The sequence below is a fragment of the Phoxinus phoxinus genome (assembly GCF_949152265.1).
Source record: "Phoxinus phoxinus genome assembly, chromosome: 2".
In the NCBI taxonomy this organism is placed as follows: Eukaryota; Metazoa; Chordata; class Actinopteri; order Cypriniformes; family Leuciscidae; genus Phoxinus; species Phoxinus phoxinus.
The window spans coordinates 44,046,018-44,073,994 of NC_136877.1; the positions used below are offsets into that span (position 1 = coordinate 44,046,018).

Sequence of the window (27,977 nt, forward strand, 5' to 3'; positions counted from 1 at the left end):
TGGGGCAAACAAACAATAACTAGACTTGACAATAAACAGAGCTGGAACATTCACAGACAGACCACAATACTCACAGAACCGAATGTTAACAAGACGAACCAGCACTGAGGAACAAACACCGGGAGCTTACATAGAACACATAATTACAAAGGTACAGGTGACACTGATGAACATCAATACTAACGAGGGAACAAGGAACGTGGCAAGGACACATGATCACAATCACAGGTGACACTAATACAACATTAACTAACATGGAAACGAGGTAAACACAAGACAATGCAAACACATAGTCAAAACAACCAGCCATGTGTTTGCACATAAAACAAGACAAATACATGACACTGGTATTTACGACACTCAATGCATAGGCCTATATATGATTGAAGACAACATGATTCTTTCTCTGGCTGAACATAGCAAGATAACAAAAAAGTAAATCATAATTCATTGCAAATTGTATGTAATGAAGAATATACATACGTTTTAGGTGATTATTATCTACAAATACAATATTATCTGCATTGTACACTACCATTAAAATTTTTTGGGAAAAAATTATCTTATGCTCATATGCTTTTTGTTTGATCACAATACAGTAAAACAGTAATATTGTGTGAAATATTATTACAATTTTTTTTTAAATATATAAAAAAATGTAATCTATTCTTTTGATGGTAAAGCTGCTGATTTGGTGCTCAAGACACATTTCTTATTATCAATGTTGAAAACAGTTGTGTGGCTTTTGTACGGATTTTTTGGATGAAACCATGATAAAAAAAAATCTTCAGGATACTTTGATAAATATAAATCTTTTGTAACATTGTAAATGTCTTTACTGAGACTTCTGTTCAATTGAATGCATTCTTGCTGGAAAAAAAGTATGTTTCTTAAAACAGAATGACCCAAACCTTGAAATTTTAATGGTATGTACATAGTTTTTGCAGCTAATATAATTATGCAATCTGGTCACTCTGTTTGTCTCTTTGAGAATTTAAAAATGCACTTTGCTGGCGTTATAAATAATGCTCTACTTATATTACAAAAGCACTTTTAAGCTAGTAGAACGAACATGGTCTCTTTTGTCTCTTGTCTTGTTCTCTCAGTCTTTGATTTGACTCTCATCCCTGTGAACGTCCTCAGAAAAAAATATTCTAGGCTGTTTTTCAATAGTGTAGGTTTGTTCACTTTTCATTTGTGGGTTTTTGAATCAGCTCTAACCTGTAACTCACATTGGTATGTGTAAGGATGTACAGTACACAAGCTCAAGTTGATAAAGGGAAGCGGTTGCCAAGACGCTAATTGGTACAGCCTGTGAGTCGCTCTCTTTCTCATCTTCCTCTGTAATCTTTTTTTCATCCACCTCTTTTTGATCTTTGGCTTACAGTAGGAGAATGAAAACAGGGATTTCTATTGGGCTCTTTCCAAGTCTTCCCGAAACATTCGAAACGGTACATTCAGCCCATAGGAATGAGCAGGAGACCTTGACATGCTTCTGAAGATTTAGGTTTAGCTCAGATTTAAGTTCTTCATTAAAACATTAGACTTTATATCCAAACGCAATCCTTTTAGATGGATTCTGGTGCTGCACATCTTTGTTATATCTCTCTTCTCTTTGAAGGTCAGGTGAATGTTTTTTCTTTTGAATATTTGAAATGGGTACATAGAAAAGCATCTCTGTGAAATGCATCACACTTGAGCTTCATTCTGGAGAGAATCAGGCAGTAGTTACTCTTCTTTAATGTTGGTTTGTGTTGGTTTAACATCTACAGTCCATAAAGTAGTTTGGCCTGAGGTTGTACGTTTCAACCCTGCAATGCATGAAACATCAATGTGCCATTGACCCATATGAGATTTAGTGGAAGATTTGAATTGGAAATCTTGACTGTATGAAGGACATCATGAATTCTTTTAAGTATCAAGCCATTTTGGCAAAGATGGTGATGCCTTCGGTGCAGAGACTTTACTGCAGGACAGCCATCCCAAAGTATAGATCCAAATCTACTTGAGCTTGGTTCTGGGATCAGTAGAATGTTCTTGAGTGGTCTGTACGGTCTTCAGATTTAAATCTTATTAAAAGTATTTGGTAGAATTTGAAGAAAGCAATGGTAATGTGAAAACCAAAGATTTTCAGTGATCTGGAGGCTTTTTCAAGTGAGGAATGGGCCAAGATTGCAGCAGAGAGGTGACAGAAGCTTCTAAGCACTTACTGTCAGCGTTTATTGGAGGTTATAAAGAATAGAACATTCTGCACAAAATGTAACACTTGGGGGTTGAACAATTTTGAACACGAAAGTTTAAAGACGATTCGATTTTTTTCCATTTCTCATCAACTTTGCTTACTCAGAATCACTTAAATGTGCAGGCCTATTAATCAACTTTCTATAATAGTTTACTGATGCCTTTGTTGAACTGTTTTCTTGATCAACATGATCTTTCTTGATTTAAAAATGTCTTGCAGGTCAAGGGGGTTAAACAAAAAATGTAATTGATTGCAACAGACATCTGTTCGATATGAAGGTGAAGCGAATATCGATGGTGTGGTTAGATTAGATGGTAAGCAAACAATTGCAGTTGGATGCAGGAGAGATGTGCAGGAATAAAGGTCTGAGCAACTTTGACAAGGGACAAATTGTTATGGTAAGGCGACTGGGTCAGAGTATCTCTGAAAAGGCAAGGCTTGTGGGTTGCTCTTGGTCAGCAGTGGTGAGAATTTACCAACAGTGATCCGAGGAGGGACAAACCACAAACCGACAACAGGTTGTTGGGCGCCCAAGGCTCATCGATGCAAGAGAGCAATGAACGCTATCCCATTTGGTCCGAGCCAACAGAAGATCTACTGTGGCACAAGTCACAAAAAAATGTTAATGATGGTTATGGAAGAAATGTGTCACATTGCATCACACTCTGATGCGTATGGGGCTGCATAGCCATAGACCAATCAGAGTTCCCATGATGACCCCTGTCCACCGTCGAAAGCAGCTGCAATTTGCACTTGAGCGTCTGAACTGGACCTTGGAGCAGTGGAAGAAGGACGCCTGGTCCGATGAGACTGGGGGAGTGATGGCACCAGGATCACGGTGGGACGACGACAAGCCAGTGGAGGAATGCAGAAAGCAGTGTGATGCTCTGGGCAATGTTCTGCTGGGAATCCCTGGATCCGGCCATTCATGTGGACGTAAATTTGACACGTGCCACCTACCTAATCATTGTTGCAGAACAGGTACACCCCTTCATGACAATGTTGCTTCCTGGTGGCAGTGGCCTCTTAAGCAAGATAATGCACCTGCCACACTGCACACATTGTTCGAGAACAGTATTTTGTGTTCAAGGTGTTGCCCTAGGTAGGATTGCACCAGTCGTTCGTAAGTTCTTTCTTAAATTGGAACGTAAAGTCTACACTAGAGGCTTAGTAACCACTAGCTAGTTTGTAACTAACTCTGTACTTTATTCGGTTGCACCATTTGTTCTTAAGACGGAACGTAGCTAGTAGGACGTAAGCTCTACATAAGTAATGTGTAATCGCATAATATGACCAATCGATTGGTGTTGAAATGCCTTGAATTTCAGTTTATTCTTCATTCTAACTTATTTTGCCTCACTAACCACTAACGGTAAAAATAAATTTCCATTAAATATAAAAAACGTATCGATTAGCCTATGACTGATTTTATTTGACATTCGCAATTGGACCAATGTACAGCAGCGCGCTGTAGGACGGATGTTCGTGTTGAAGAGCCACTAACAAAGTAATCTTTTCACATAACCTTTTCTCTCTTAAAACGTAAGTGAGTGTAAATGTCAGCATTATTATATATGTCTAAAAAAATTAAGTCTGTCGGGTAAAACAAGAGCTTATTGATGCAGTTCAGTCAGTCTGCTATTTTATTCCAACTGTTACTCCTGATCGAAGGATTCCATAAATATTTAGTTTATACGTAGAGTTGCGCTTCAACTAAGTTTGATTGGGCAACGCAAAACTATTTAGTAGTGCGTCAGTTGTAACTTAGTGCCCATTTACGTCAAAACTAGCACAGCTGGTGCAACCGACCCCTGGTCTCCAAATTTCCCAGTTCTCAAACCAATTGAGCATCTTTGGGATGTGCTGGACCAACAAGGTTGATCCACAGCGGCTCCAGCTCGCAACCTACAGTACTTGAAGTATCTGCTGCTAACGCCTTGGTGCCAGATACCACAGGACACCTTCAGGGGTCTAGTGGAGTCCATGTCTCAGCAGGTCGGTGCTGTTTTGGCAGCACACGGAGTACCAACAGCATATTAGGCATAATGTTTTAGCTCATTGGTGTAAATAGCAAGCAATGGATTTCAGATCATGTGTCCTTTAACTGGCGTCATGGCAATTTATATGGTTGCCTTAAAACAATTTCATAAAAGAAGCAAGACACTTGACCCCAAGGTTGCTCCAGGGTGTTTGTCCTTGTAATGTAAGTATAGTTTAGCTAAGCTAAAATTTTGACATAGTAAACTAAGCATGACTAGCATCAAGTTTTTGAGAACCTCATGATCTCCACCCTACTCCTTCACCATTTATCTATGGATCATGTAGGTCAGGTAACCTTACCGCACCTCTGGCCCTCCTTTAGTTAAATAGAGCGCAGTCCGGGGTCTCTGTGGGTCTTTGTGTGTATGAAAAGACTTTAGTGTGTGAATAGGGTTGAGGTGGGTGAATAGGGCTAACTGTGTCTTTCCATCTGTCTATCAGATCGGGCTCTTATTACTCTTTGGCTTCCTGAAATGATCCATATTTCAAAGTCACATCGTCCTGCGTTGATGTGTGAATGCACAGGTCTTCATTTTCTTTTCCGCGAGGCTTTTTATACCTGCCAAGAGGGAAGAAAAGGAGCGAGAGGGAGGCATATGGGCTTGGAAAGAGCACACTTGCTCTTTGTTACGTGACCCGAAAAACATACAGTCTGTGTATTCACACGCACACACACACGTTCTCTCTGGCACGTCTAGACATTTATCTACCCCGTGTGCTCTTGAACTGTTCTTTATATTCCGCAGCACAATATGTTTTCCCTCCTGGATGAACATTAATTACTCGAATAATTCTGCTCTACATTGTAAATCTTTTGTGTCCTTGTGAATATTGATGTTAGCCTCATTTAACACACTAAACCTGTCAAGAACAGGTCTGGATCATATTTTACCCCAAAATCAAAAATAACGTATTATATATTATAAAGATCTATTGAGATTTTTTTGCTTTGTGACATTGTTTTTCTTGACAGTCAATCATATTTTCCTCTCACAATCTCATTACCATAATGCAACAAAATATATATATATATATTTGTTTTTTTTGTATATATATATATACATATAGTGTGTTAATACTTAAAATATGATATATTTAATTCATAAAATATTTATAATTCATGGTTGTATTTGCTGACCTACCTCTAATTTATGCTGATTACAAAAAATTAGAATAATAATAAGAAAGTGCGCGGGGGGGGGTTGGGGGATTAAAAAGTTCTTGACTGTTGTAGCTCCAAAACTTTATTAAATCTATATTAAAATATTTGTAAAATGCTTTAGAAAATGTATAACTTTAAATATTAATATTATTGTATTAATATTGGAAAAATAAGTATATTTTATATGGCAGCATGGATAACTTTATTGTTTATTTTTTGTGGAGTTACACATTGTATGAGGCTCATTGAGATATTACAGTATTTACCGTTTGTGCTCTTGAATGGTTTAATATATTTTACACAGCACAAAATGGTTTCCCTGCTTAAAGATCATTAATTACTTCAATAATTCTGCTGTAGTTCGTAGACCTTTTTATCTCCTCTTGAGCTTTTTTCTTTTTTGGCATCTCTCACCTCAGCTGTGGAGCTCATATGCATAGTGTGAAGTCATTTCCAGCCCTGTTGAGCTGGTTAAATATTTAATATGTGTCTGACACTTTCTCTGTACAGGGTTCAGGTACTGAATCCCTCGGCTTTGACTTTTCTGTGCGTGTGCAAGACACACATGCACCGGAGCTCCGGGTTCCCGCAGAGACTGCTGAATATTTCACTGGTGCTCCATGCCCTTTGATGCCTGCTTTAATCCTTCATGGCGCTCTGCAGGATGAGCTCCCGGGGGACGCGGGTGTGTGTGTGTGTGTGTGTGTGTGTGTGTGCACGCCTGTTCCCGCACACACGTGTATGTGTCGGATGTTTTAATGAGCTGTATTTTCTTGTGAAAACTACAGTTGGGTCATGTCTGATGCTGTTTTTTTTCTTTCACCTCTCCCGAAAACCCACAACCGGTGTTTTGCGAGTCAAAAATGCGGGCTTGTTTTCTTGCTCAGTTCCATTTCATTCCCCCATAACCATGATTGTACCTTTCTTCCCTCAGTTTCCAAAATGTTGAGACATGTAGTCGACACTGTTATGCAAAACACGCTGAATTTGGAGATCATATTACAAAGACTGGGATTGCACCTGGTCTTGGGTGATCCGATCACAAGTGGGCAGAATGAAAATACAGATGTGACACAATGTGTCCCGAGTTCAATCAGAAGGTGGACAGGGTTTGTAAATGATCACATTTTTATATGCAGATTTTATTTATATAATCAGGGCAAAACTAACTTTTTTGCCACACCTGCCAATGGCCAGTGACTTAAGAAAATATTCTGGCCATAAATATTTTTTACCGGCCATTAAATTGATTCAGCAAAAACAGCAAGTTATGACACCATTTTAGATACTAGTGAAAATTCACAATTCTATATTCCAATTCTATATTCCAATTCTATATTCCAATTCTATATTCTAGTTAGCCTGGTCCTACCAGACTCATTACATTTCATTTGTACAGAGAATCTGGCCTCTCTCCATTGACAAGCGTTAACTTCCTTGAAGGCGGGTCCTCTGTTGAAGTTTAAAACTATTGGATCTGCCTAGAGCCACTTTGGATCTGCCATAACCAATCGCTAACGTTTGGTCGTGACGAAACTTCAACTCAAACTAGCGCACAACCTCAATGTCATCGCTCTCAGCCACTCCCTCAGTTCGCTGATTGGACCGGTAAAAAATGTACCTGAGAAAACCCAAGAATATACCACAAACCCAGACGGAGTACTGAAGGAAAATGAAAATTGAGCGGAAGTACATAGAGGGGCGGAGCCAGGCTCTCAACTAGTAGCCTAACTAATATAAACTTAAAACATTGTTAAAAATCAGTAACAGTAGTTTTCAGGTAGAGACATTGAATAAGTAATCAATGTAAAATAACACTGGATACTGTATAAAACATATATTATAAATGTATAAATATAATACTTTATGAATTTAATCAGTCTAGAGTAGTGTGATTTATTTTCGTTGTCTTTTTTTGATTGATTGACATTGAAAACAGACAGCAGCAGAAATATATTATACTGCACGGATCCAATATACTGATACTGTACACAGTGTGTAATTATACTACACCTGTGTTTTCTTTCTCAACTGTTTACATTCACTCAAGATATAACCGACTGTGTTTACTAGGACACTTTCCGAGACAGCCTTTTTGTACATAATTTTGTGTGAATGTGAAACAATTTGTTCACATTCATGTTCTCACAGCATTGCATTGTTAGAATTAATAAAACTGTTACCCGCCAACTGGCGATTGACACGGTTTCATATACTCGCCAACGGCAATTTTTCCTCGCATTTGTGCTTGGCGAGTGTTAATTTTAGGCCTATATATATTAGGAGTGTAACGTCAGATGTGTGTTATTTAATGCGTTCGAGTTCTGTTTTCCTTAGCACATAAATTGAATGTATACCTGCAAATGTTACAAATTCACGCAAGTATTTCCATTTTGCATAAAGGATTACCCTGACAGTGCTAATAAACGGTATTTATTGTTTGAATTTTGTGATGAAATGGACAGAATTTGAATGCTGAGACTGTTTCATATCAAAAGTAACAAAGCACAAAGCTTATTGCGATTTAGTGGACAAACATTCATGATGAAACCTGAAAAGTGACGCAAGGTCTGTGTTCAACTTTCTCTTCATAAATAAATAACTGCATAATCTTGCCTATATGCTTGTCCTGTAAGTTTGTAAATAGAAATGAAAATATGAACAAAAACAGAGCCTATATTAAATGGCTTGTTAATATTAAAATATGACAATTAAAATGACAGGTAACAATAGATTATTACGGAATTTGTATGACATATGAAAGTCCAACGAGACCTCTGGCAAGCAAGTCTACTTTTATCTTCACAGACTTGAACGCGGGCTGCCGCGCGCACGTGTGCATCAAATAGACGGAGCCGATTAGAATAGGACTGGAATCTAAATAAAAAGTCTAAAATATTTTTTTTGCATCCAAAAGTGTAAGAACTTAAAATCTCTTCCCCGAATTACAACTGCACCACCGACAAGTGTATGTTGCTTCCAGTTGCACCAGTATTGACAGATTTTTTTTCAAAGACAGACCGTGTTAAATAAAAAAATAAAAAAATTAACTTTTACCCCTGCTGTACCGAACCAAGGTATACTGAACTGTCATTTTTGTGTACCATTACACCACTAATATACAGTGTTTGTTTTCATTTATTTTATTGTAAGAAATGTTGGGGAATTCTCTCTCTCTCTCTCTCTCTCTCTCTCTCTCTCTCTCTCTCTCTCTCTCTCTCTCTCTCTCTCTCTCTCTCTCTCTCTCTCTTTCTCTCTCTCTTTCTCTCTCTCTCTCTCTCTCTCTCTCTCTCTCTCTCTCTCTCTCTCTCTCTCTCTCTATCTATCTCTCTCTCTCTCTCTCTCTCTCTCTCTCTCTCTCTCTCTCAGGACCACACCACACTCCTGCCCCACGGTCATGCATCTATTTCACTCCTGTTGTCCTCCAGGACCTCTATAAACTCGGCCGTTCCCTCGCCCTTTACCCGCATCCATTCGTTACAATCCAGCACAGGTCATTATCAGTGTCCCAAACAGAGACAAACCCCCATATAACCGCCCCCATCTCCTCCCCTAAGTTAACCTGCGAGTGGCCTTGGGCCGAGAGGTCATTAATCAGGGGTCGGGGACTGTGGGTGCTTGATAACCTAGAGATGAGCGCTCTGAAACAGGGCATTACACGTGTTTGGGGATAGATAAATATACTGTCCTGTGGCAGTCGGGTCGGCCCCCCTCGGGACAAATAAAACCCCTATTAACATCCAACCCTTCATTGCGTTTGACAGGCGAATCAATTAGGCCGGTGTTTGGGTGACCTGTGTGCGTGAGTGAGGGTGAGGTGAGGGAGCAGATGAATGGAGCGCTCACTGTAACTCTCTCCAGGGACTCCAGTGTGCTGGATCAATGTCACATGATGACCCGTCGTTCACTCGCTCACGCTGCCCACAGCTCTTAGTGCTTTTCACATTTCTCCTCTTGTCTTCCGTTTCCTTCCTTCCCTGTTTGTTTACTTCCCTTTCCTCTTACCCTTTTCCCTCCTTCCTTCCTTTTCTGCCTCTTTATTGATACCGTCCCTCCTTCCACCGTTCTTGTCCACTTTCTTGTCTATCCTTCCTTTTTTCCTTCCTTCCTTTTTTTACTCTTCCTTCCTTCCTTTTCCGTTTTGTTCTTTCTCTTCTTCCTTCCTTCCCTCCTTCCTTTTTTTACTCTTCCTTAATTTGTTCCTTTTATTCACTCATTCCTCCACTATATCTGCTACCTTTTTCTACCATCTCTCCTTTCTCTCTCGTTCTTCTTTCTTTCTCTTTCTTTCCAACTCTTAGTTTTTTCCTTCTTTCCTACCTTTATTAGTGATGGGAAGTTCGGATCATTTTACTGACGCTCTCGTTCATCACAATAAACAAATCTTTATTCGAGTTGTTTCTTTTTTCATTCTTTTTGTTCTTTGTCTCTTCCTCCTTTCATTCCTCCTCATTTTCTCCTTACTTCCTACTTTCCTTCCTCTCTTCATATCTTCCTCATTTCTTTTTGTTTTACTTCCTGTTCATCCTTCCTCTATTACTTCCTTTATTTATTTATTCCTTGTTCCTTCCTTTATTCATTCCTCCACTTTTCCTTCCACCTATTCCACCTTCTGTCCTATAACCTTTCTTGCCCTTCCTTCTTTTTCCTCTTGTCCTTAATCAATCCTTTTTTTCTCCCTTTTCCCTAATGCTTTTAGCCTTCCTTCCTTCCTTTCTTCCTTCCTTCATTCTATAATTTATCTCTTTTTTCTCTCATTCAGTTCCTTCCTTCCTTCCTTTCCTCTTCTTTTAAGCCATTAAACTTTACTTCTCTCTCTCCTTCCTTTTTTATACCTCCAATAGTTTTTCATCTCATTCTCTCACACATTCCTCTTTTTTTCTCCCCCATCCAACACTACCACAATTCCCTTCTCGATACTCTTCCATTGTTTGTCATCCAGAGCAGATTAATGGCGTCTCAGATGTATATCACACTTAGGTTTCTGATCTTATCGCAACTCTCCACGCGGCCAAACAAAAGGCAAGTTTACCTGCGTGCATCGTGTGAATACACGCTCCCGCATTCACATCCAGGCCTATTAAATTTAGCTCCTCTGAATAACATCAGATTCTCGTACCAGAGGAAGACTTCACCCCTTACCTGAACTCTGAACCTTACTCTTTCATAATCCACAACACGAACGAGCCATTCCGCTTTCTCTCAAACTCAAAAGTCTAACAATATGCCTGAAGCTCCTGGATACACAGAGTTCACATCTCGGCATTGACTAAACCCTCAACTCTTTTTCATGTTCTGGCGGCAGACGTCGTTTAAATAGTGCTGTTGTTTAGGGCACGGTAGGGTCAGACCTCAAACCCTGGTGGGGTTTTTAATAGTGTAACCGGTTCAAGTGCAGAGCTCGCGCTGAGTGTGGGTGGAGTGTTTGTGTTCATAAGCTCTATGGACTTTCCTTTGTAATGGTGGAGGAGGTAAACATTCAGGAACACTGTGATTTTGCTCCGTGGTGCTGTGGCGTGGGTCATATGAGCGCCGTGTATTGAGTTTAATGTTATCTCGCTCCCCCCTCTCTCTCTCTCTGTTTGTTTTGTCTATTATATTCGCAGGCCTCTGACCTTTGCATTGCTCGGTGTGTAATGTCCTGCTGCCTGACAGCTGGAGCTAGTAATACTCCATCCGTTCCTCACACATGAAGAGAGAACAGAGGGGCTGTGTGTGTGATGATCGCACAAACCGTATTCAGCAAAAAAAGGCCAACTAAGGCCAAATGTTGATAAAGTATGGTTGGTACATTAATTGGCCTACAGTGTATTAATGCTAAATTTGTAATATTTATCTATATAATGTTTCAATAAGACTTTATTATGACCTTTAAGACCTTTATTATGGAAGTTATTCATTCTGATAGTATTCGCTTCAAGAGTCACACCTGTTTGAATATATTTGTTGTCAGTCCTGAGCAATAACTGTGCCTATTTTCACAAGTAATATCAAATACTACAGTTAGAGTAAGTGTTATTATCCGTTCTGAATGAAGTTGTCTTTTTGGGCACACACATTCATTTGTTTCACTACAAACTCATTCTACAGTATGCTAATGATAATGAACTCTTTATTTTACTCTGTACTGAAATTTGAAATTTTTCCAAAAATTAAATCAGTTTCAAATTTAAATTCTTCTGAATGTGTCATGAATGTCAGATTTGCTCAAAAATTTGATATACTGCCATTATTAAGTCTGCATTTGATTTTCAAGTTCAAATCATCAGGAAGCACCAAAAAATAGTCCCCATTATGTTACATCTTCATGTGCATGTGTCAAAACTGCCCACAAGTTTCTTTTGACATTGTGCAGATGGTGGAGCAGCGAGAGTGTTATCTAATCTGGTGCGTCGGTGTAGCCGGATGACACCCCATCCTCGGATCTCCCCCTCAAAACAGACACACAAACGTACTCCTACCTCTGTACAGTATAATAAGACCTATGTGCTTGGGTCCACAGAGGAAACAAGCTTTCCTTTATATGACCAGGATGTCATTAATCTTTATGGAGGTTAACAAATGCACTCGCATGGAAGGTGTATTTCATTCACGGAGACTAACAATGGGGCCATTGTGCAGTCTGATCTTCCAGCTTCTGTACCTTAACATTCCTACAATTTACTACACGGTATGAATGAACATTGTGTTTTCTGGACATTAATATATTTATTTGAGAAGATTATGTGAAATATGCTCAGGTCATGGGATACAGGGTAGATTTACGTTACACCCCTATCTTTGTTTCTCACTGTGCTCTTATTGCTCATCCTTTTTCTCGTTTTTAAAAGACAATATTGCTGGATTTTTTTTTTTTCACGAAAGCTCCATTTTGTGCGGCGTCTGTGACAAATTGCTGCCGCAGCGCAGAATGGCCTGGTTCGCTATGAGTTATGTCAAGTCAGAGCTGTTTAAGAGTTGTACTTCCCCCCCCAAGACACATTTCTGCTTATCCTCACCATAGGGATGTAACGGAATACAGCCTTGTCAGCTTAACATGCTCATTTTCCTACACATTTTTTGACAATTTCATATAAATCTGTTCACCTCAGTGCAGAGTTCAGTTCCTTGTTATAGAAACAACATCTTAAGACCTCTGTAAATTCTCCCCCCCTACATTTTTTTTCTTCTTCCTGCAGATCGAGATTGAACGACTGCAGGAACAGTTTTATATGTGTCAGGTCTCCCCTCTGCCCGACCACCGTTCGATAATCATTCGTCGCTGTCGCTGTGGCAGTCCCTGACTGTAACAAACCTTATTGACGTTTCTGAACCCTGATTTCCCCCCCCGGTCAAATCCAATACAGAAAAGCTCTGTGGCTAAATGAGTCCAAAATAACCCTGTCCTCACTCTCTCTCTCTGTTGCTGTTTTGGAAAAAAGTGTCAACCTGTTTGAGAACAACAAGCATTGTAGATTTTGTATCTATATCTATGATAAATCTTTTTATATGATAGATCATTTTATTTCTAGAAATCTAATTTGCATATATATATATATATATATATATATATATACTGTATATATATTATAAATATACAGTTTAATTGATATAGTGAAAATTAAACTACACACATTCATATATATATATATATATATATATATATATATATATATATACATATATACAGTTTAATATACAGTGAAATTTAAACTACACACACATATATATATATATATATATATATATATATATATGTGTGTAGTTTAATTTTCACTGTATATTAAACTGTATATATACTGTATATATGTGTGTATATATATATAGAGATATTTTATTTGTTTCATTGAAATATTTCTCTCATTGCTCCACGTTTCTTTGTCGCTCTCACATGTAATTAACGTCAAACTGTCCTTCCCACTGGTACCTTTACAAATATATCTAATATGGTATGAAAATACCGCACAATCTCTAGCGGTTTACTGTATCCATCATAGCTGCCAGCCCAAATCCGCAGCACTATTACTATTAGGCTTTGCTAAAAGCTTTTTATCATGAAATGTGCCTTGTGCTGTCTGTAATTGTCTATAAAGGGTGCTAGACTTCCTTTTCTGGTGATTTCCACAGACAGTAATCAGTCCTTTTCACCAGACCTGGGACAAATGGATGCTCAATTTATCATCACTATCAGACCCTCAGCTTGACACACACACATATAGATGTATAAATACGCACACGTGTGCTCATTTTTCACATAATTTCATTTGGGCGTCGTACATGCATCAACCCTGTGGCTTTATTTGAGCTATCAATCCATAGCAGTCATGGGAGAGGAGGCTGTTTGCTCTCCCGAAGCATTTGCATTTATTATGGCAGCCTGCAGTGAAGCCCTTCTCATTTCACACTTTGAAGCTTCCTCTAGGGATAGATGGGGGGGTGAAAGAAGATCGCTTTGACAGGTTGAGATTGTTTCTCCACATCTGCCGTCAGCTGTCATTTTAAACGGCGTGTGTACGTCTCTGTCCCGCCGCGTGGACGGATGCATGTGTGGTGCTTATGAATGTGTTTTTCTCTCTCTCCCCGCAGGACGCCGTGGTTTAATGGCTGGGGTTTTAACCTGCCCAGGGGACAGTCCCTGCTCGATAAGTGGAACCTCATCCCAGAGGGCATTGATATTCTCATGACCCACGGGCCGCCCCTCGGTGAGTTCAATTAACCAATCCTAATGGAGTTCCATCTAATTATTCAAATGCTCTCGAAACATCTTTTGTATGAAGCTTGTTGTCATGCTTGTCGAGAAACCCGTCCGTCATATGAACTTATAAGAAAAGGAAAAAGTGACATTTTGTACATATAGGACGTAAAATCTATCCTCGCATGAGGGTTATTGTCTTTAAAGGGCACCTATTATGACATTTAAAATGTTCCTAATGTTGTTTAGGGAGTCCCCAACAACAGTTTTACATGCATGCAATGACAAAAAACACTTTTGTTTTCGTATAATATGCATTTATTTTTACCTGATTTGCTCACCGACTCCCAAATGATTCGTTTAACGACTCGTTTTTCAAACCCCTCCTTTGCGCGACGCTAATCTGCGTTGATTGGTCAGATGACCCAGCAGTGTTTACAGAGATAATACTTATTTTTAACACGGAGTACAATGATGCTTTTATCAATTCAATTGTATTATAATAATGATTATAGTCCACTGCTTTATTTTGTAGTAAAAAAACAAAAAATAAGATAAAGAATTTAATGTTAGCGAGCATAGCCCAGAGTTCATATTGTAAAAGCACAATCAGTCTTTGTTTGCGTTAGCCCGATGCATAAACATAACGTTTTTACAAAAAAAAAAATGCAGTTACGTTACAGTTATTACTCTATTCTTTAGACAACTCCGAAAACAACGACAAACACTTCACATATCTCAATACAATTGTCATTGAAGACCTAGAAGCTAAACGGTGCTTACACAACAAACAAAATAATTATTAAGCATGCTACATAAAATATAAAAGCAAAAATTATTAATAACACTTACAGGTTGTGATACGGAGGAGGAAGCTGATGCAAATACACTTGGAACTGAACCTTCCTTCAATATCAGCCGGCTCGCGAATCCAAGTTTGATTGCATTTAAAAAGCAATCGTCTTCAAAATGACGCGAACAAAGCACAAGGCTCGGACTATACTTCTGTGGTATAGTGAATTGTAGCCACTTAGTCTTCAAATGCTCCTCCTTGGGCAGATGAAAAAAGTTTGCTTTTGAGCCGCACTTCAGAACACAGCGTCTCGTCGCCATGATATTTTCCCCTGGCCTTGGAGCGCAATAAGTGGGCGTATCGTATTCAAATAACTTGACAAGTTGACGTCATCTAGTCAGAGAAAAAGCTTCGGTCTTCTAACGATTCATAAAAATGACTCAGAGTCGACTCTCACTTTTGAAAGACAATAACTTTATATAAGGTGCACTTTCATATTTCAAACTTTGCAGGATGTTTTTGTTCACTTAGATCTATGTTACACACTACATGAAAGGTAAATTTCAAAATTCCATAATAGGTGCCCTTTAACTAAAACTAAAACCTTAAAATAAATATTTTATTATTTTATTTCAGGTAATGTATATTTTATTTCAAATATTAAAATATATATATTTTATACATGTATAATATATAAGTAAACAATTTCGTTTTTTAGTTTTACTTTTGTCAAGCCAATATTTCTCATTTACATTTTAAGTCACCATAAAAATCTGATTTGCCAATTGACTATTGCAGTATTTGTTATAAATGATTTATTTGCTCACATTGTTATTTTAATTTTATTCGTGTGCCCTTTTATTTAATACAAATAAATTCCCCTCCCTCTTACAGCAGCATCTCTTCTCTGATGATGTGTTTACTGGTGTGAGGGCGGGGCAACCTGTCACTCACATGAGATCGACCAATAGCAAACCACAACCATCCAATAAATTACTGATGGGCAAAATCAGGACAAAAGTCCTGCCCGGCATTTTTTTGTGATCGAGAAGTCGATATACGTCGAAATAGGGAAGAAATAAATATTGCAACTTATGTTTAAGTTGAAGTACTAAAACCATTTAAATTTAAATAATTTTAGACATATAAACTAATAAAATTGACAAAAACGCGCAAAATATTCACAAAAGCTATAATGATACATCAATGATAATAAAGTAAACTGCCTCAGAGATCTTTTTTTTTTAAGCTTTAGGTTAGAAACCGCTAATGATTTGACAGGAGTCACAATGTGAGCTGTTTTTCAGTGGAGATTAGAAACTGATTTACGGTGTGTGCGTGTGTGTGTGTGTAGGTTTTAGGGACTGGGTACCGAAGGAGCTGCAAAGAGTTGGATGTGTTGAGCTGTTAAACACAGTCCAGAGGAGAGTCCGGCCCAAACTTCACGTATTCGGAGGAATTCATGAAGGTGAGTAACAACAAAGACAGACTGGCACTGCCATAAAAAAGTGCAAACAGTTACGATGATTTTAAACATCATTGAAGGGTGTTTTTCAACAAGGCACGGAACGGAAGCAATAGCTACGTGATAAAGGACCCCAAAGTTCAATCAATAAACGAGTTATTAAAGGTGCAGTAAGCGATTTCTGAGAAACGCTGTTGAAAGTGGATCTCACAGAGTACCACAACACACTTGTAGCCAATCAGCAGCAGGGGGCGTCCACTCATGATGGCGAGGATAATCGCCTTTATTAATCATCACAATACAGCGTATAGAAAAGAGACTAAAAATAATGCAAACTGGCTTTGATGTAGCAGTCAGAAGTTATTGTTATAGTCAGCCATATTGGACCAGACGACCACCACACACACACACCAGCTTACTGGTGGAGAGGAGATGTGATGAAGCCAATTAGTGTGTATATATATGGGGATGATTAGGAGGCCATGATGGACAGAGGCCACTGGGCAAATTTGGCCAGGATGCCGGGGTTACACCCCTACTCTTTCGAGTCTTGGGATTTTTTTGTGACCACAGAGAGTCAGGACCTCGGTTTAACGTCTCATCCGAAGGACGGCGCTCTTTGACAGTATAGTGTCCCTGTCACTACACTGGGGTGTTAGGACCCGCACAGACCACAGGGTGAGCACCCCCTGCTGGCCTCACTAACACCTCTTCCAGCAGCAACCTGGTTTTCCCAGGAGGTCTCCCATCCAAGTACTAACCAGGCTCAGCCCTGCTTTAGTGGGAAACCAGTCTTGGGCTACAGGGTGATATGGCTGCTGGCAATGGTGAAAACAGTTATGCTGCTTAACATTTTTGTGGATACATATTTTTTCAGGATTCACTGATGCATAGAAAGTTCAAAAGAACAGCATTTATTTGAAAGAGAAATATTTTGTTAACACTGTAAAAATTGTATTCATTTCATGTATCTTTGCTGAATAAAAGTTTTAAGTTTTTAAAATGTAAGTTTAATCTTAATCCCAAATCGTGAATAGCCTCATTTAATACCCAAAAGTCAAATAAGCTTTTATGCAATAATGGCCGGTCAGCAGATGTGAGAAATGCATTTTCAACCGTCGAGAATACTACAGTATATCATGTTGTATTTGTTACTGAAATGGCTTGTTCCTTCATTTAGTGAATCAGAACAGCATTAGCTGTGTCAGCACAAACATAAGCAGTCTAGGATATAAATATATGTGGATATGGGTTGCATTTTCCAGGGAAGAGGGATCAGAGAGATCTGCCTTTGGGTTAAACTTGAGACTCTGTTCACCAGATGTGCTGCATCCCTTCTCTTCCTCCCTCAAGCTTTTGAGGCTTTTTATTATTATTATTATTTTAATTAAACATGTTTAAAAGAGAGAAGGGTCTCTGAGCCCATGGGCTAATTTAGACAAGTGCTCCACTCGAGGAAAGGCCTTGTACTGTTTATTGTGTTTACTCAATGTTTTTGTATGCGCACACACTCTTCAGTCAGTGGGCAAACTCATGATTCCCTTTTCTGTATATGGACTTTAGCCTTATCAGACTGTCAGTCCAAATCCGATTTTTGTGCTAATCCTATTGGAATCCAATCATATTTAGCAAGTGTGAACAGCAAAAAATGCAAGTGGAAACCCCTCCACGTTGTTGTTTTTGTCATATACCTACAACATATACACAACATCATTGCCATAGAATCCAATGACGTTTTTCCGGAAGACAAAAGAACGCCACAGAACACAAAAATCGGATCTGAACAGTTGCGATACACAGTGTGGACAGCCAATAATTTAGATCAGATTTGTAGCCTTGGTAAGCAAGGCTTCTTTCAATTTTTTTTTTTACAAATCTTATAAACCTCAAACTTTTAAAACAGTACTGTAAATTTTTTAGCAGATTATTTTGTCCAATGTAATTTAAAGGGACTATATGTAGAATTCAGAAACCCTTGTTACTAGTGACACCGGTGGCCGTTGAGTGAACTTATCGCTCATGCACACGTAACGTACAAGAGACTGAACGTGATTCGGTGCGCCGATATACTCACGACGAAGTTCTTTTTCGTTCTTTGCTTAGAAATGAAAAGAACTTGGAAATGTCTTTGCAGAGATATACTGTTAACGAACGTCCAGATATCGCCCACGCTCCTGAGAGCAACATTTAGAGGAATATGTAAAAAACAATAACAAAATAAACACACAACAAAAATGACAGCAGTGAGAAAACAGCAGTTAAGAAAGCATCTGATCATACAATGTGGATGTTTGCACAAGCTCTGCGGTTCAGCGGCATAATGTCGACAGATGAGGTACGGTAATTAAAATTACACATCGAGTATACTTGAGGTTTTAGACTATAGATAGATATGTGAGACTATAGTTTGAATTAATCCCGTTTCTTTGCATGACATATTAACATTACAGTACAGAAATCTTTTTCGGTATTATCCTGGACATTGTATAAGCATTCGTTAATGTGTCATAGAGCGACATAGAATGTTGAATGTGTCACATCCTTTTGATTTTCCCGGCAAAAACGTCCCGAATCCTTCACATAAAAATAAGTCTACAGGCTTTCATAGACAACCTAGGAATGCGGGGAAGGTCTCGTTTTTAAGTTTCATAACAAGCTGTTCACACAAAGCAATTTATACATGAAAATTCTTACATATAGCCCCTTTAAAATGAGGAAAAACACCAGCAATTTGTGTTCAATTTAAGAAAAGTGTTCTCGTTTTGTTTAACACAAGTCAATTAATGGAAGAATTGTTCCTTTAAGTTTGGCATTTGAATGTTGACTCTCCTTTTCTCTAGGTTACGGCATTATGACAGACGGGTACACGACATTCATCAACGCCTCTACCTGTACAGTCAGCTTTCAACCCACCAACCCTCCCATCGTGTTCGACCTCCCAAACCCCCCAAGCTCTTGAGACGCCTGTGCGCTATGCCATATTCTCCTTTTCTTTCCTTATGTTTTATAACAGTACTTTGAAGAAAAAAAAATTGAATGTTTCTTTGGAAATCGCCAGTTTTTTGCTAAAAGATTCAGTGGAAGTTTCTGATGACGGACGGGATCATGCGGGGTGTTTTGCGTACAGAAGTGGTGAACAATCTTATGAAAAGATCTGATTAAATCTGTAAGATAATAAGCTTTGTGAATTTGTAAAATTGTCTCTTTTTTTGTCAATATTCAAATTATGTTGGTATGCAATGCCATTGTTCATTTTGTATATTCTTTTTTTCAGAATAATTAAGCTTTCTTTTAGCTGACAGGGATATAATGCCTTAAACTAGCTTTAAGTTCCCCCGGCTGGAGCCCCTTCTTTCTGCTAGCGAAGAGAAAGCGTCATATTTATTGTTTTTATCCAAAACTAAGGGGATTTTCTTTCTTCTTTTTTTTGCATTCAAAGAACACTTTCTTACAAGCGCAGGGAAGACATGGATGCATTTTAACTCATGTATATTCTGGAGCGCCTCATTCTGCATAGAAATTGGAAAATGTCTTAAAATATGAGTATATCTATATGTATGTGTGTAAACTGTAAAATCTCTAACTAAAATTGTGTTCGTTCTAAGCCTCTTGAAGAATATCATTTTGCCTGTAAGTGATGACTTAAATGTGCGTAAAGCGCACACATGCTCTTTTCTGTTTTCATGAAATGTTCCTACTTTACGGCGTATTGTTCCATACAATAAACGAGTACTCAAGTTGAAATTATTTTAATGTACAATCTCAAAGGTTGTTTTGTTTTTCCGAACCTGCCGAAGCCAGGTTTAGTTGTCCTTTGATATCTTGCATATAATAGTTTTTTTTTTATTCTCTTTTTCTTTTTGTAATTTTGCACTGTGTAAATGCAGTCTTGCTAGCACAAAAATTGTTGCCAATAGTTGTTTCATCTCTTGCCACTGTAAATGCCTTTCTGCTTTTCTTTCAGTTACAGTCTCATTCCTGGAAAGGTTTAGATTAAAAAAAAATCTTTTTTTTTCTTCAGGTTTCATTGTGATATATTTAGCTGCCTTTATATGCAAATAAAATTGCAAGATTTTTACTTCTAAATGTTTTGTTTGGTTCATTCGAGCCTCGAGTCTGGCTTTGCGCAATCGATGTCTACAGGTTTTTACCATTTCATCTGAAAACTTGTTTTTAAAGGTATGTTTACACAACAATGATGTACTAAAAACGGCAACGTTTTTACTTTGCATTTTTGCGTACAGGCAAAAAAGTAGTCAAAAAGATCCCTGTTCACACGGATCCACGAAAACAACTAAAATCGCTGTATTATTCATGCCAGGCCAGTAGTTGGCAATGTCACTTTGTAAAGTAACAATTCTGAACATGTGATGCGCATGACATCACCGTTTTCACAAATTCGCATTTTTGTATTCTATATTTACAATGCATTAAATCACATTACACATTAATAAACCACAATAAATAAAACAAATTAAGTGATGTCTCATGTCTGGTCTCAAGTCAAGTGAATTACGGGTCATTGGACAGGCGTCCAATCGCAACTGACTTCCGGAAAAGGGGAAGTAACCAATGACATTTGAGGTTATTAAAACAGTAAGTCCCGCCCCTTGACTGCCAAAAATAAAAGTGTTCGAGCGAGCAAAAGCAGCAGGCGAGAGCAGATGAAGCGCAAGAGCGTGGGGAATGATCACGCGCGCATGAGTTTGAATGAGCTCGCGAGTTCCCGTTTCTTCACGTGTAGATCTGTTATCCTCTCGCGGAACTCATTTACCGCGCACGCTAGCATCAGTTGTGCGCACGGTTATTATGATGATTACTGTATAATTTGAATTCTTTGTTAAAAATTATAATTAAAAAAATATATATATATAATATATTGTCATTGAATTGCCGTCATACCCAAACAGTAGCTTTTGTGTAAATAATTAACCAAAATGCTAAAGTTTTCTGGTTTTAGTTAAAAACAGTGTTGTGCAAACGGCTCCTTTGTGACATAAAATCTTTGTTTAAGTCATTTAAGTCTAAATAAATGCAATTCAAAGAATGTAATTTTATTCTCTTTGAGTTGCTTTTTTCCTGTCACCGAACTGCCCACTACATCCTGTTTCAAATTGTTGAAGTTTTCAACCACTTTCCTCAATACGAAGCCTCAAAATATTTTTCCTCCATGCAGTTGTCTTCCAAAGAAGTCCTCCAGTGAATGTAAGTTTTCACGCTGACAGAAACATCATTCACATGTATCTGTTTGTAATCCAATTTGAGATACACATGAGCCAGTGGAATGTCAGGAGAAAGAAATCCAGCAGGGCTCTGGCCTTGGAGTCAAAGTGGGATCTCTTTTCGTCAATTTGAATCCCTCCAAGGCCCAAAAAAACCTCAGAATACGCACTTTTCCACACTCTTAATATAACCCTCCCCCATCCGGCTTACCAGCAGTCACATCAAAGGCTCCAAACCAATTAACACTTCCCCCAAACGAGAGCATGAAATATAGCCCCGGACCAGCTCGTTGGCATAATCCACATAATCATATTAGTGTAACCCTGTGAGCTGGCAGCCTGGCACTGACACTTTGTTTTCTCAAACCCCATTTATAGAAGCACCTACAGTATCTGTGCTTGAGCCAAAATGGACAATGCTGATATACTACTTTTTATGTTTTCTTTAGAAATTGCAGTTCTGCCCATGCAAAACTCGCCACCACAATGCCAGAGTGTTTTTATCAGGTTATGAATAAATTCTAGCATTTTGCTATGCTGTCGCTGAAGTGTTCTGAGAGGTTTTTAGCATATGCAGTTGCTTAGCCCCTTAAGCGGCACCCCCCTTTTTTTAATAGACATGAAAATGCACATTCCGAACTTAAATGGTTGTAATTCAGGAATGCTTTGGAATATAGATGTAAGATTGATCTTGTTTTAAAGAATACATTTTGGCAGATTTTTGTAGAAGTGAAGTAAATTAAGGAAGTTAAACAGAATTTTTTTATAGAAGTTTGAGTTTATGAACATGTACAATGTTAAAAATGTAATTATTCATATTTTATATAAAATATATATTGTCAAAACCTGGAGGACTCTAAAAATGCAAGCCAAAAATCTGAACAAGTTGTGTTTCAAATTTTAGGTTGATATCTCAAAAAATAAGCTTTCAGTGAGATTTTGTTTGGGCGCAGTACCAAAATGTTTCACTAGTTGACATTACTGCCCATATAAGGGCGCCTCCATTTCCATATGTTGTTTGAGTGATCTGAACCATTATTTTTACAATTTTCATACAATTTATGAAGTAGACATCCTACTCAGAAGTATAGGATGGTTTGGGAAAACTTTGGCAGATTTTAAAATGAATTCAACCTCTTAAGAAACACAAAAAGTACACGTATGTGCATTATAGATCGCTGCCACATCACAAATGGTGAATCTATTATTTTTTTATTTATATTTAAAACATTTTCAGACCTTTTTTTCTAAAATAATTGAATGTATCAGAGCCCGTCTACGGAGAGCCTGTTCACTCCCTATTAAGTCCTATTGTACCGAATTTTGGTTGTAGTTCCACCAGAGCTCCACTGGGGGCGATCACCCCCGAGTGCAAAATGAATGGGAGTCTATGGAGCTAGACGGCTAAATTTGTCTCTTTCACCCGATTGCCATTGAGAAATCTCAGATTTGATTGTAGGTTTGGCAAGTTCAACATGGGTTATAGGTCGAAAATTGAATGAACGAGTACTTATGTCCTTTCGATTTCTTACAGGTTGAGTTGTTGTTGCCCATAACACGCTAGCATTCTGCTAATGAACGCTGATTGGTCAGTGAAGGACTGGTTACGACCAGAGATACTGCTTGATGGCATCATGGCATCCGAAGCGGGAACAGAATGTATTCTAGCAGAAACTCTTCTAGCACGTGTGTTTACCTGTGTCAGCTGTGCTGGCGATGCCTCGAGAGAAAATAAAGTGCAGAGCGCGAAAGCACCACAGTGACTGAAGGATTGCCGTAAAGCAGTATCTCTGGTCGTACGATGTGTATGACGTCATTGACATTTTGAAAGACTTTTTAAAGCAAATAAGTGACTCTAAAAAATCTAACACCCAGCAATGTGCAATTTCTTTGCATCTCCTTTCGAATACAACATTCAAATTACTAGACAAAAAATTATATCTTGAGAAAAGTGGATTTTGAGGGGTATAGCTCCATAGACCTCCATTCATTCTGCACTCGTCCTGTGAGCGCCCTCATATGGAATCAGAGTGGAACTGCAACCAGTCAGAAGCCGGAAGTGTAGCGAGAGTGAACCTTCTCCCCTTATTAGACATTCTCTGAATGGATGCTATCTTTTGAACTCTTGGCATGAAAACAAACTGAGGTTTACCATTCTTTCATGATTTTTCATGTTCATCACTATTTCAAAATAAAGGTCTGAACACGCCTTAGGAGTATGAAAATATTCTTGTTGCAAATTGATAAATTACGGCTCCTCTGTAATATATTTTGAAAATCAGTCACCAAATATGTAAACTAGAGATTGTAAGCTTTCAAATGATAGACAGTTTGTCAAGATTAGTTTAGGTTTAGTATAGGATATTACTGTTTTAAATTGCGGTGCCAATATAAGGGGTTAGACACCTGATTCAAAATATATTTCTGTACAATTGTTGCTCAAAGTAAAATTCCTCAAACAAACACCCTCAAAAATAGTGGAGGATAACTAGCTGAAAGTAATGGTGTTAGCATTTAGCTGCATTAGCTTAGCTGCAATCAAAATAGTGTATTTTAATCTGTAACAATGCTACTGGTGTTTTTTATCTCATTTTTTTTCTCACACAACCTTACACTGTGTACTATCTAAATGTGATGAGCTCTAAAACACTTATCTTCTGTGTTCATCAGGGGTTTTGTCCTAATCAGCCATGATAGCAACAAACAACCAATGATCAGCATTACATTTTGTTGGTTGTTTAGTTTCTGTAGACTGCATCAGTCAATCCCATTCATCTTCTCTAAAGGTTAATTGATTTTTAATGATAACTTACGAACCTTAAAGACAGGCCTGTGAGCTATGAGGTTGTAAATCAATGGTATATGCTTTTAAGCCGTCAGTCACATTATCATGTTTAACAGTGGAACATAATCTGGTCAAAATCTACATTACCCATGATTCTGCAAAGAAATCTCCACCAATCGAAACAAGGGACGCATTTAAGTCACATTTTTTCCCTTTTTTGCTTCATATCAAAGTTGTATTGTTGTGATTCACCTCATAGCTGGTTGATTTGGTTCATGAGATATAACTACGAAGACTTTTTAAAAATCCCTATGGGAAAAATACTTCTGGAACCAAGGCCACGGAAAAAGGTGGGCATGCACTCTTTTACACCAGGTAGCCACACCCACAATACATTCTCATCGGACTGATACCACTCCTCGTGTTTATTAATCAAATTTCCTGCTTTCAAATGTATAGCTTTAATGTAGCTATAACTACATTAGCTACAGCAACAGTTTCAAAGTAGCTTCTAGACACGCCGAAGCATCAAGCTTTTCTCTCTCTCTCTGCCTGCTGACTGTCCCTGCCTCAAATGAAGGTGAAAGTGTGTCGGCTATGTCAATCTAAATTGTGTTGGGAGCATGTGTGAGTGTATTAATTACCTCGTCCTGCAGCAGGAGCCAGGCCTTAATAGGTGCCCGTGACAGGGACAGCTATAACCCTACGACGCCCCGACAGCTTCTATTAATATTGGAAATTTGTCAACTTAGCCTTCGTGCCACCGTGATGGATGACGCGCACCTCTGAAGGCTAATACAAACCGTCCCTATGAGAGAGAGAGAGAGAGAGAGAGAGAGAGAGAGAGAGAGAGAGAGAGAGAGAGAGAGAGAGAGAGAGAGTGTGTGTGTGTGTGTGTGTGTGTGTGCGTGCGTGCGTGCGTGCGAGCGTAGGCTATACAGTTGTATTAAACGGGTTTTGGTGCCATGTTTATTGCAAAAAGTTTTCACATTGTTTTTTCCTATTACCTCTATAGACTACATGTTTACATGAAGCACCTCTTGTGGATCATACACCCTCAAAATTGTTGAGTTTGTGTCAATTATATGTGTTTGAAGTTACATGTCCAAATAGATTGTTGTTGTTGTTGTTGTTGGTTTTTGCAATTCCTGTGGATTTGACGGGAAATTCGTTATAGATTTAAAGTCACAATATGTAATATTTTTGGATTAAAATATCCACACACAAAAATGTGTTGACTTGTGTACTAACATTATCCCAAATGTTTCCAACAGTTTAAATCCAGAGAAATCCGCAATTTTTAACCGGTGTAACGGCCCATGTCTCTCGATTTCCGCAATTTTACTGCAAACTTACTGCGATGTGCAACAAATAGAGTAATGTATTTTTAGTATTATTGTTTTTACCAAGTAAAATTTTTGCGTAATCGGCTAAAAGAAGGATGCATTTGTAGACTGCTTTCGAAGGAGCCTTCGAATTGGGACAGCCTTCGTTGCACCGCTGTGACGCTCTGAATTGGGACATAAGTGTGACCTCTAGTGGCAAAAACTTACATACTATGCCTTTCAAGGGATAGTTCATCCAAAAAAAAAAAAAGGGTTGTGTGTGGAAAACAAAAGGCAAAATTGTAAAGAATAATGTTTTAAAGGGTTCGCAAAAGATTAGTCCAATTAAACATCCAACTAAAAGAAGTTAACTAATTCATTCATGAATATGACAGTGCTATCTCTCAAATGAGAATATCTCTCTAATATCAGTTAATGTAAACGTGTACAACGTTACATTTACGACTGTGCTGCCGGGAGTCCAGTATGGAGTGTTTACACTCGCCTAATTGAACCCAGCCCCGCTGTTATTGTAATCTGGATTTCATTTGGGCCCCACTTGAATCACCCATGGAATAATGAAGTGAAATCTAGGGTAAGAAGAGAAGTGTTGGGTCCTTTTGTTACCGGTTTCCTCCATGTGTTGAGAATTATCAAAGAAATCACTGTAATATTATTTTATTGTTTCAATTATGATTAAAAGATTATTCCATAGCTGGGCTGGAGAAATGAAAACAACACCAGCTCAGAAATGTCCCGTTCACTTATAAACACACACCCTCTCTGATGCTAGGAGACATTAGACATGTCCTCATTACATGTGAAAAGTGACTCTCTGTGGATTTCTGTGATAAATGCATCACTATTTTGAGCGACAGTATTTTTCTTCTCTTGATGTGTCAAGATGAACTATTCACCCTCTTTTCCTCGTGCACTTATCCGCACACAACAACGTGAATAGAGCTGAATGCCTTTCACTCAGTCTTCGTACATTAGAAACACACGCAATGACCGCCATGACACCAAATTTTAATGCCTTCAAAGCTTATTGCATTTCATGTTGTTGGTAACAAAAATAGGAAATATTTTCTTTCTCTTAGTTTTTTATTTATATATAACCACATGGTACACAATAATCCCATTCAAATCTAAGTAAAAAATGAGTTAGGTCAAAAGTAATCAAAAAGTAGTCAATACTAGAATGAGTAATTGTAACTAACTAAATATTTTTGTCATATAATTTGTAATCAGTAACGGTCGGAGTACAATTTGCAAGTAATCTGCCCAGCAGTGTGTGTGTGTGTGTGTGTGTGTGTGTGTGTGTGTGTGTGTGTGTGTGTGTGTGTGTGTGTGTGTGTGTGTGTGTGTGTGTGCGTACGTGCGGGTGTGTGTGTGTGTGTGTGCGCATGCGTGTGTGTGTGTTTGTGCGCATGTGCATAAATTGTATATATTTAATATTTTTTATATTTTTATGAATATAAAATATATACTTATATTTATCTGTGTATTTCAGATAACATTTCACAACAATTCTGAATAATAATGTGTATGTGTAGATATATGTGTATGTATATATATATTGCATACATTTTAAATTTTGTATATTTTTAAAATCAGATAACATTTCTCAACATTTCTCAGTAATAATATCAACAAACATTATTATATGAGTATATAATGCTTAACAGCATTAGCATGTTAGTATTGGTTAAAGTATATATTCTGTCACGAAACTTAAATTTGTATATATTTTCATATATATATGTATTGATAGGAAGAGAAGTCCTGTTCATTTGTATGCCTTTCTAATGAAAGTTATTAAGTGTTTCAATATTTCACAATTCCATGTGACTCAGAAATTTTTTTGTTAATTTTTTTTGTTGTTTTGTTCATCAAGGGCCTTTTAGTACCAGGCTGAGTTCTGATGATTTGAGCCTTATAGTTGTTTTCAATAAAGCTGTAATCACAAACATCACATGAAAACCTGTGACCAGCAACAATAGCTCAACGACACCGCAGTCTGATTATGAGACGGCGGACTGAAGTACACAGGACTGTGTCGAGATCAAGATGAGGGAAAATCAAGACTTGTGTGGAATTCTGGAACGTGTCTGAATCTAGTTTGAATTCATCATGTCAGTTTGTACAAATTGGATGATAATTGGCACTTATTCAGTTGACATTAATTTGCACCCCCCTGAAAAATCAGAAACAAATTATCTTAATTATGAACATCTTACATCACACTGACTTGTTGTTAGATTGAATAGAG

The 27,977-nt window shown here is 38.1% G+C and overlaps 1 protein-coding gene across 1 annotated transcript in view; it reads left to right on the forward strand.

Moving 5' to 3' along the window:
- The window catches only part of mpped2a (metallophosphoesterase domain containing 2a), a 60,941-nt gene extending 39,898 nt beyond the window's left edge, over positions 1–21,043 (forward strand). The window contains exons 5-7 of the mRNA XM_079593874.1: positions 14,010–14,125; positions 16,263–16,376; positions 19,214–21,043. Coding sequence (XP_079450000.1) covers positions 14,010–14,125; positions 16,263–16,376; positions 19,214–19,332 — 349 coding nt within the window. The 3' untranslated portion in view covers positions 19,333–21,043. The remainder of the gene's footprint in view (positions 1–14,009; positions 14,126–16,262; positions 16,377–19,213) is intronic.
- Positions 21,044–27,977: the final 6,934 nt, after the last annotated feature.